This window comes from Coffea eugenioides, chromosome 11 (assembly GCF_003713205.1).
Source record: "Coffea eugenioides isolate CCC68of chromosome 11, Ceug_1.0, whole genome shotgun sequence".
Classification (NCBI taxonomy): Eukaryota; Viridiplantae; Streptophyta; class Magnoliopsida; order Gentianales; family Rubiaceae; genus Coffea; species Coffea eugenioides.
Window position 1 is genome coordinate 51,357,580 of NC_040045.1, and position 11,607 is coordinate 51,369,186.

Sequence of the window (11,607 nt, forward strand, 5' to 3'; positions counted from 1 at the left end):
TCTTGTGCAAAATACACAAAATCAGTCCAAACGATTTCTCTATTAACCGTTCTTATCCCAAATCCCAAGAAAGGGGGAATAAAAGTTCCCCTCCTCATTAGGTCTAGAACACACAGGTTGAGACTAGAAAATGCCAAAATTTTAGTTAAGATTGATTTTAGTGCCTAAGGACATTTGCAGTTGCACAACATTTGATTTCGTTCAAAACGTCCCTCATACTTTGTAAAATGATTTTTTTCGTCTCTTACTTTTAAAGTGTAAATTTATGTCTCTTACAAACTCATATTGGTCAAGTTTGATCCCTACCTAGATTTTCGACTAATTTTTATCAGAATTCATCACGCGTCTTGCATGTGATCATTTTTTAGAGATAAAATTATCAAATTAAAATTTACATAATTCGATTTATAGTCCCTTATATTTCATAAAATAAATTATTTCGTCTCTCACATTTTACAAAATGAATTTTTTCATTTCTCACTTTTCATAAAATGAACTTTTAATTCTTTATTCACCAAGTGTAAGAATAGTTTTATTTTTAAATTCATGTATATGTCTATTTGATTTCACCTGAATAGTTCGAATAACATATAATATATCTCCACTTAATTTTATTTAAACAGATTAATTGTAGTTGTACACATGTTATTCAATAGATATATACATGAATTTAACTCTAACAATTTTGTTTTAAACCCAGATATATCTATTTGATTTTACCATGTGAATCTGTTCAATATTATGGCCTTTCTCTTTTGGTAATAATTCATTTATTGAGTTATGTAATAAAGCCATATAATTAATCAGTCCTAATTCGAATTTTATAGTCATGCTAACAAATTATAATTTAAATCTGAAATTTCTACTCGCCATCTTTAAGACCAACAGTTAAATTTCTTACCTTGTGATTGTTTTAAAATTTGAAAGTACTAATCACTTATTTCTTTTTATCATACTTTTTTTGTTTATTTTTTCTGTCCAAATTTAATTCAATATAAGCACTTGATAATGTTTAGGATTAAGTGTCTTCTTTATTTTCAATTTTCGAATGAAAGAAAATGAACATGAGGGAAAAACTAACAAATTTTTAAATCCCTGTATATATTTATTTAAATTCACCTGAATAATACGAATATCATGTAATATATCTCTATTTGATTTCGTTTGAAATAGAGATATATTACGTGCTATTTGTACTATTCAGGAGAAATTAAATAGATATATACATGAGTTTAAAAAAAGTTATTCGTACACATGATTAATGAAGGATGAAAAATTATTTTATAAAATATGAAGAATAAAAAAAATTCATTTTATGAAATGTGAGGAATTATGGACCGGATTATGTAAATTTTAATTTAATAATTTTGCTCTTAAAAAATGATCACGTGCAAGGTACGTAGTAGATTCCGACCAAAATTTAATCGGAAACCTAAGTAGGGAAGGTAGGGACCAAATTTGATTAATGTGAATCTGTAAGGGATGCAAAAGTACACTTTTAAAAGTGAGAGACGAAAAAAGTCATTTTAAAAAATATGAGAAATGTTTTGAATGATTTTTCCTATTATTATTTATTTATTTATTTTGCGTTTAGATTGTTAGTTGTGATAGAAAGTTTGTGACCGGACGGATCCCGGCCTGCATGTAGTAATTGGTAAATTCTTTCGCAGCCGGCGGATCCCGTGAATAATCCATTTCTTGATACCTTTATCGAGAGACATGACAAAGAAAAAGGAAAATAATAGTAATAATAATAAAAAGACAAGACAAAAGCATTTTCTCAAAATTTTTGAGCGTGCGTTTGGTTCCATAGAATTGGAATTGAATGTCCCAATTCTATTCCTGCTGTTTGAATGTTGACTTTTTGCAGAGAATTTGAATTCAATTCTAATTCTATAGGCACTAAATTTCATGCTTTGAATTTTTCAGCGGCATCAAATAATTCTAATTATAATTTGAGAATCGAGAATCGAGACTGGATAAATACGGCACACAACTTACAACTGGTAAATGCTGTGCCTGCCTTTCCTGTGCCTTTCCCCACATCACAGCGTAAAACCCCAATGATATAATACTCCCTCCCTTTTTTTATAACTGACGTTTAAGAAATTTGCTCTAATGTACTTTTATCTGTAATTTTATTATCCCCATATAGTATTAATTATTTTTTCACAATTTTACCCTTTTATCTCTCTTTTTCAATACAGGGTTCTTAATTACTACTCCTAGTAATTATTGCATTGCTTTTGGCCTAGTAAAACAGCACCATTTAGTACTCTAGTGAGAGAAAACATGGGTGAATTGGACAATTAATGAGGGTACAAAAGGAAAGTAGTGTACAGATTTAAGCAATGAAAAACTTTTCTTAATTGGTGTGCAAAACCTTAAACGTCAGTTATAAAAAAAGGGAGGGAATATTATAAACGATCCAATCACAAGGCACTCAGATTAATTCCAAGCATTTATCCGAGAAATTAATCATATATTGGGGAGGACTAATGAAAAATCATTAATATGTGTGTCTGAATGAGAAGATTGTTTGAAAATATTATTTAGTGTGTTTGGATAGTAAATTATTTGAGATAATTTTGTGTGTATTATTATTATTAAAATAAATGAGCAATGTGATGGTTAAGAACAGGGAATAATTATACTATTTTAAAAAAAGGCCCCGAAATGTAGCAACAAAAGACTGGGCTTGCAACTAGGCCTGTCAACGGGTTGGGTCTAGACCCGGATCCGGACCGGATCCGTGAAATTATTGCGGGTATGAGTAGGGATTTAATTCCGTTTCCCGGATCCGGATCCGGATCCGTTTTGTCAAACAAAAAAACGGGTCGGATACGGAATATAGTATTCCGACCCGTATTAGACCCGGATCCGGATATAAATGAATTAATAATTTTAAATATATATATTTATCAATATAATTTGATTAGGATGATGTATTTTAATAAAGTTAATTTGATTTCTTTTCTTATTTGGTTTTTTCTTTGCATTAGTTAGAAATTAGTTTACAAATATATTTTTTTCTCATTTTTATTAGAAATTATAAATTCTGGTAAATTTGTTCGGGTAGACCCGGATCCGGATCCGGGACCTGCCGGATCCGGATCCGGAACATAGAATAAAAGACCCGTCGGGTAAACGGGTCGGATCCGGATCCGGCATAGTAATTCGGGTCCGGGTCCGGAATAATGAATTCCGGCCCGGACCCGACCCGTTGACAGCCCTACTTGCAACCGCACAATTTTCGCGCACACCACACTTCAGGTGCTTTGTGTGGTTTTGGTGTGTGTGTTGGGGAGAAGATAAAATGGTAGTGGGAATCGTTTTGAAATTGCACTTCATCGGTCAGCTTTAGCGTACTTATAAACTTTTTGTAGCTTTAATTCTCTCTGTTTTTCCTAACCGTTGTCAAATTGTTACTCGTTAACATCACTAAAATTCACCTAATCTATTTTATACCCTTTCCTACATTTATATTGGTTTTTTTTTATTTAATTCTACCAATTTTTCTTTGTATTTATTTACTTTACCTAATTAATCTTACATTTCTCAAAGTATGATACCTGAAATATATATATAATGAATCTCCAATGGGCAATCGTTAGACAGATCCCATTTATATGGTGGACAATAATGTAAATAAAATATGACCTACTCAAACAAAATACCTAAAAAATTTACAAACTTCCATTCTAATTTAGTAGCGGTTGAAGTCTCTTGTATATATTAAACTAATTTGGATATTTACATTTTATTTTTTTTTCCAAACGTTGAAAGAATATAATGATAAAAAAAGTTCCGTGTTGGATTAGTTTAAGTGACTTATGAAGTTGTAATTTGATAGCTCGAGCTATATAAATGTGCATTGGATTAAAAGCTAGATAATTTTGGTACATCAAAATATCAAGCAATATGCAAGGCTGCCAAACTATTTTTTAACCAAAATAAAAAGAGTGACGCGACAGTGATCAAGAGGAGCAGATGGATGATCTTTAATTCGCCTGTATAAATTAGTATAAGAATTTTAGATGTGTTTGGATTGTAATTTTTCAAAGAAAAATTGTTACGTTTTCTGTTGACACATTTTCCAATCACCTGTTTACCTCTCAAATATCAAATCGCTACAGTAATTTTTCTACATAAAGTCTAGAAAAATGGAATCCAAACAAAATCAATTGATAGATACAAGCCAACAAAAAAAAAAAAGTGATTATGAATGCATAAAACATGAAAACAGAAGGAAAAAAAATCGTTACTAGCTATCTTTTATTTTAATAAGAATAAGAGTGGAGTGGATTTAGGGAGAAAAGATGACAACTATACTTTAAAGACACAATACTTGAAAGAAAATTATGAGGAGAAGGTAAGAGCTTTTGTTTAGAATGATGGAGGAAATTTGCAATACATTTCCAATGGTGTGCTAATACTTAGAATACGACGATTCCCTGTGATTTTGGTAGTCAGCAAATCGAGAAAACGATAGACCATAAAAAGCCGCCACTGAGTGCATCTCCGGACACAATGAACATGCATGAATGCTATGGGTCGTCGTAGTCCGCCCAAGATCTACACGAGATTTGCAAAAAGAAAAAAAAAAAAAAAAGGGCAGGAGAAAATCATTGTTGAGCGTTCCTATTAGAAAATAATTGCAATAGGTTAATTAAGCAACTCGCTGGGACACGTTATTCGTTTGTGGCATCATCTTATTCGTCTCAAGTGGAGCATTTTGGCTGTAAGATGCCATAAACTTTGCTGTTTGTACCCGCCCTTTTGTGATATTCGCCATTGCCCTCCTGCTGTGCTTTTCCCCTTATCGGAAGGTAAAACCACAAGGATCAGATCATGTTAATCGAATATTATCATGGATTTTGGTTCCCGTCAAGATTTGTTTTTTGTTCTTTTATTACTATTATTTCATAAAAAGAAATTGAATAAGTTACCAGTTAAATAATCATGTAGTAACTCGAAAGAGGAAAACCAAGAAAGCTTTTGACTTAGGGTCTGTTTAATAACATAAAAAAGTGCTGAAACTGAATCTTTTCAGACATTCAAATGTTTTGAATGTTTAATAAATGAAAGCTCATCTGCTGAACTTATGTGTATTTTTTTCAATATAAGAATCCTAATTGAATGCTTAATTCTGATAAGAATCAATAGAATTACATCAACTAATTGAACATGCTTATCTACCATTGTTTATTAATTATGTTCAAAATTTTTATCTAATTGAACATTCTCATATTTTCTATCTAACGGTTTTTTTGTTTCTCTTTTTTTTTTTCATTTTTAATGATTTTCACATATTTTTCATACTTTTCATATAATATATTTCATCTTTTATATTAATTTGAATTTAAAAATAAATATTGTCATTTTCATACCTAACAATTTTAAATTAATTAAATCATAGATTCTATTTCTTTTTTGAATAAAAACATATAAGAGCAAAATTATAAAATTAAACTTATTAAGCATTCAGTTATAAATATTTATCGAATAGTATAAATAGATTTAGCATTAAAATCCAAACATCATATATTTCTTTTCAATGCTTAAAATTTAACAAATTAATTGTTTTAGTATTCAGATTTCAAACGGAACCTTAGAATAAGCAACGGTAGTAGCGCAAAGGAAGGAAAAGAAAAGCTGAAAAGTATCATACAAGAATGTAGTAACATGAAAACGGTTAATATATCCAGAACCCTTCAATGTGTGTGGCTGCTTCGGAGGTGGTGCTCAAACCAACGTTGCTTCACACCACTGTAACCATGGCTGTGAATGGCAACACCGCTCCCATAACGACGGCTCCCCATCCATCTTCCTTTCTTTCCAGCTTCTCTACAAAGTACACATGCCACTAGTACCGTATGCGTTTCTCATACTACTTAAATTGTTTTAATGACTCGCTCGCTATCTTGGATCGTTCCTTGTTCAACTAGTTTATTTTGTTTCCTTTGTTTTGTTTTGTTTTTTTTTTGTTAGAAATGCTGAACGGGTAATTTTGTTCTACCTTAAAATGTTCAAATTCTAATTTTACCATTTTCCTTTTTATATAGTACTTGAAAATAAAAAATTCCATTTAGAAAACGGAAAAATTGGGAAAAAAAAAGGGAGGGGGAGTTTCCATTTAGGATAATGAAACGGACACGTACCCCATAAAACGCAAATCATCTAAATTGCACAGAACAATACGCTAGAAATTCGACTTCCATTAAAAACGAAGGAAATACCTTCTTTCCTTCTTTTTTCACTCGATGCTTCAAGGTGCAACATCAAGTTTTCCTTCTTTTTCTCCTTAAATTTGGCATTGCACGGAAATATCTGGAAGAATCCTTACCATAATCATCGTCGCTGATAATTTCCTGAAAGCTTGCTACCTCCGACCTATCCCTATTTGCACTCTCATCTGGATTCTTGGTGGTGGTGGTATACGAAGTATCCAGGTTCCCCAGTCTCTCCGCCTGAACAGGGTTCACTGCTCTGGTGGGGCTCTTACTGATGTCATCTTCCCCCAATCCCGAGCACTTTGATGGATCAGATTCAAATGTCGTCACTTTCCCCGGGCACTTAGATGATCCCTGCAAGTCCCCATCAGTAGTATCTTCGTCCAAGCAAAATCCACCTCCCACTGACAGGTATTCTTTGGATAACTCGGTATCGGAAACGATACCATTGGAAGGACTGGAGTTTAGTTGATCTGTCCCCATATCTTCTTTAGCTTTGCCAACACCATATCCATCACCCTTTTCGAGAAATTCCCAGGACAGTTCTTGATCAAGATTTTCACTCTCATTAATTTTGCTTGGAACAGCTGCTGTAAGATCCTCGAGCAAGTCTGCAGACGACACTTTCCTTGCTCCACTACCCTCCCTGGAGCTTTCATCACCCCAATCGGGATCATCAGATTTCAAGTTAAACTCAGAGTAGTTCACTTCCTTCCGAGGCCTTCTCGACTGAAATTTCACAAATAGAATACCAATCACAACCAAATAGAAGGAATGACGACAAAAACTATTTAGAGCGAGGGAAAAAGGGCAGAGGAAGTCCAGGTGAACTAACTGATCTTCCTAAAGACGCCTGGTAAGACTTCTAATTAGACTGATGAAGGGCTGGAATCTAATCAGTTTTAGTGAAACTGAATGAAATGATTATCCACTACTGCGGGTATATTAAGGCTTAAGTGGACCAAAAGGTACAAACAACGTTAGGAGCTGATTAGGACTTTTAAGAATATGGGATTTATTTAAGCTAGTGAAGAAAACAATATTGCTCAGATCAGGTCAGATTTTTCCAGACATGGTCAGTTTGAAGCTGCTATCAAGACATTTACCAGCTTATACTCTTCATCAATGCTTAGTGCAACAGCAAACTTTAAGATCAGAACGAATGATGAGACACAAAATACAAGACTTACTCTTCGTACTTGGTGTTGCTCTCCAAAATTAACTTGGACATCTTGCGCACTGTCGCTATAGATTTCATCATCCGGGCTAGATGAAGAATATTCTGAAGAATGAGATTTAATTCCTCCTTTGTTAATAGGATGATCACTTGCTCCACCTCTACCTCTAGCTTTACCTCTTTTCCTAACAGTAACTCCTCTACTTCGACCTTGAAAGTTTTCCTCACTGGGTAATCTGTTCCTACTCCCACCACCAGGGTGTAAAGGTCGTCCCAGGGATCCTATATTTCTCAACTCCGTTTCATTTACTTTTTCTGTAGTCTTGGCCTCATTCCCAACATCTGCATATTCTTGTCCACTGGAAGCTTCTTCTAGTTTGTCCCCCGCCGCAACATCTTGGTTTCTTCTTCTTTTCTTTTTACTTATCAGGCCATCTTGCACAGACTCATCCATCAAGTCCAAGGATTTCTTCCCTGTTATACCTCTGACAGCTTTTTTGATCCTCTTACTCCGAATTTTTGCAAATCTTTCATTGAATGTGTAAAATGCTTCCAACCGCAGTTGAGTCTACAGCAATCAAGGCAGAGAAACACCAAGACATCATCATGCAGCAAAAAAAAAAAAAAAAATACAACAGTACAAGCAATGACATTCACATTGCATTTGAAACTAGAAATGCAATACAAGCAAAACAACTTGCATGTCATAAGTTGGATAGAACTCTTTCAGAATCAATTCAACATCTAAACCAGCAAATAAGATAAGAGTTCATCAAAGAGCTAAGTGCCTTTTTCCTTATGCATCTGCCAAAGAAGTGAACAAATGGAACCACCAAAGGACTGATAGTTAAATCCTGAACGCAAGATCTTCCTCATACTATGGGATAGACACTACTTGTGAAACAGGACATGAACTGTTAAATATGAGAGAGATGTATGGTTGCCCTCGAAACTTCTCAATACGGAGAGAAAGAGAGAAGATGAGTCAACCTCGCGTTTATTGTACTCCTTCAATACAGGAAGCAATAGTTCATCTGCCTTTTGGGTGCTCCATCCAAATTTCTCCCAACACAATCTGTATCAATACCAATTAAGCTAAGCAACACAGCTCCCAACAAGTGCTCAATGCAAAACTATAAAAGAAAATGTCAAATGCAAAGAAAGAACTGAACTTTCCTATGCATTTTAATTTCCAGTGCAACTGTCTATTTTCTTGCTAAAAAAGAAACTGATATTAAAGAATTTGTCACAATAACAACCAATAAGTGCCACCTATCAATCCTCCCTCTCCCTCCCTTCCCCCCACCCACAAATTGAAGGATCAAATTATCTAAACCAGGAACAAATAACTTTACAACAACACTTGTCACTCAACAATCAAACAAGTCTCAGGTTCTAAAATGCCCCAGAAGACTATTTCAAGCGAGACAAGCAGAAAACACATACTTGCGGAGAACAAAATGATCTGGCTTCCCCCACGAGAAAGGCTCGGTTGACTTATCTACTTGTGGAGATGAATATGCTGAAATAACAGCATCACTCGGGAAAGAAGAAGGAATGTGCCAGTTTTTGCTCACATTTCTCTGCATATAGAACATTTAATGAGTGAACATAAAAGCCAAGAAAGAGCAGTGTCCCTTACCAGTGCATGTAACACAACGAACACGAGAATCATGACAATACATGCTTATTCATAAAAATCTGCTTCAACTTTTGGGTGTCATCAACAGACCCAGAAACATCTGCATCACGTGCAGCAACTCCACTTAACTTGGCATCTGAGCAATTCATATCAGTCTCACCAACTTGTGACTGTATCTGCTTTGAGCTACTCCCTGCTTGCAAATCAAACTTTCCCAAAATGGATGGATCTGGTGATTCAATCCACTCACGAAATCTACGGAGGCCATCCTCTTCAGGGAAAGCATTTACAACCTCGATAGCATTTACAATGCCAATTCCACTAGAAAAATTTTGTATATTAGAACAGACCAGACACGAAGTCATAATGTACTCTGAACCAAGATAATATAAATCAGGAACTAGAACTAAATAAAATGAAATCAATACAGCATGCCAGCACATCTTCAGCCTCAACCAAAGCAACAAAATAAGGGATTGGAAATTCAGTATTCCTGATTGAGTTGATCGAGAAAAGGTTTTACCTTACACCTTCAGTGTAGTCACTTCCAAGCAGCAGTGCCATATGAATTAACTTTTCCCGATTTAAGCCAAGCTCATTCTCTATGTCCTGGCCAACCAGATAAATTGCATCAACATTAGATAGCCCATGCTAGAATGTGAATGTTATTGCCAAGAAGATTAAGAAGCTATTGCATGGTTAAACACAAATACATGGGATAAAAAGGCCAAAAAAAAAAAAAGAGAGAAGGAAAGGAATCAAGGATAGATCATCCTAATCTCAAAACAAGTAATATTTACACACTGCCATGGAAAACCATCGCAAACTAAACTTAACATCATGCCAGGGCATAAAGACAACTAGTTCTGGAGCTTTCTTATTTTTTAGTGCTTCAAATGTGAGTAAAGAGTAAATGAAATCCCAAATTGAAGACGACACAAACCTTCATAAAATATGTCTCGACATACTTGCGATCATCAAAAATGTTCTTGTAGACATTTCGTGCGCCAAACAAGAATGCATCGGAATCATCAGTAACTACACCATCAACAAGGTTTACAAGTTCCATGAATGCACATTGAGCTTCAGCTTCCATGGGTGCAATAATAAAAGGTAAGCCAAACATTTGAAGTAACTCCTACAAGAAGGGAAAAAAATGAAACCCAACAAGCTTGATAAGCTTTGCTTCGTTGAACCAAAAGATACAAGATTTGGATAAACAGAAAGGGACAATGTTCCCTAAATGAAAGAAGAACATGACAAAAGACAGGAATAAAAAATTTATCAGTATCTAGGCATGCTTTTGACTTGAAATAGAAACACCAGTCATGAATCAGGTTAGCAAACAATAAGGAACTCAATTTTAACAAAATTATCTAGAATTCACAAGAAGATCCTGCTCAGACTCTGAATGGTTATGAATGTACAGCCATAATATCTGGATCCACCAATATTTAAGAACAATATAAAGTCATATCACACCTGGCATTCAGCAAACATTTCACTGCTTACTGATTCAGCATTTCGCTCAAGCTTTTTCTGCTTATCTCCAAGTTCTCTCTGCTCCTCACCTAAAAGTAGCACTTCCTTCTCCAATCTAGCTTCTTCCTTTCTGCCATATGATGAACCATCTTTACCCAAATGTTCTTCTCCACATTCATGAACTTCTCCCTCTCTGCATTGTTGAGCAGTGTCAATCATTAAATCTTTCAAAGAGGATCCTTTTATTTCAGTTGTCCTATTCAAATGGCCATCTACTACTGCCTCAGCCTCAAACCCATTATGTAAAGCATCTGCAAAAATGGCATCAGCAAATCAGTAGAATGATGAGTTACAAATGACAGGAACATGTCGACTAACTTTCATTACCTGCAACAATTCCATCCCCAGTGCCAGAAGCAAGCTGCGCTTCGAATGGTGAAACATCCTTTTCTTGTACAGGGGTGCCACATACTTCTTGGTGCGAAGTATTATTTCCACTCACATCTTGCATTAGTGGGTCTACGAATGGGTAGCTTCCACATGCTTTTTCAGGCAAAAGATCCTTCGTACCATAATTACCTTCTAAATATGGAGTCAAGTGGCCGTCCAAAGAACTATTGGTCTCCACAATGTTACCATCAGGACTCCTGGTGTTCTCTTGAACATGACAAGGGGACTCATGCTGTTGATTATTAAATGTGGAGGGAGGTTGTGACATTTTTCCATCCACTTCTTTATGAATAAACCCAGAATTCTTGCTCAAACTAACCACTGCTGCCGTTGCTCCACACTTTTCATCCTCATCAGGTGTATCAACAAGCCTTTGATCACCCAGGTCCTGAAGACTCCTCCTTATTGCTTCCTTTAGATTAGCTTCTTCTTCCAAAGCACCTTTAGAAACAATGTCCAAGTATTCACCAGAAAAGGAGGCCTCTTCTCGGATACCAAGAGAACCATCCTCACATTCCAAATCATTCTCATCACGCATACCATCTGGCAGAAGTGGCTTACCTTTCAGTTTATTGTTTGAAGTACCAGCTTCAACTTCAATATCTCCATCCTCCCACTCAGGT

General features: G+C 35.1%; 1 protein-coding gene across 1 annotated transcript; it reads right to left on the reverse strand.

Annotated features, from left to right (window-relative positions):
* Positions 1-6,135: 6,135 nt before the first annotated feature.
* On the reverse strand, positions 6,136-11,607 carry LOC113754377 (DNA repair protein UVH3-like). The gene is made up of 9 exons (XM_027298777.1): positions 10,922-11,607; positions 10,535-10,845; positions 9,996-10,190; positions 9,576-9,661; positions 9,094-9,373; positions 8,857-8,993; positions 8,401-8,485; positions 7,424-7,978; positions 6,136-6,962 (listed from the first exon to the last, which is right to left on the reverse strand). The coding sequence occupies exons 1-9, from the start codon at positions 11,520-11,522 to the stop codon at positions 6,282-6,284; spliced, it is 2,931 nt and encodes a 976-aa protein (XP_027154578.1). The 5' UTR covers positions 11,523-11,607; the 3' UTR covers positions 6,136-6,281.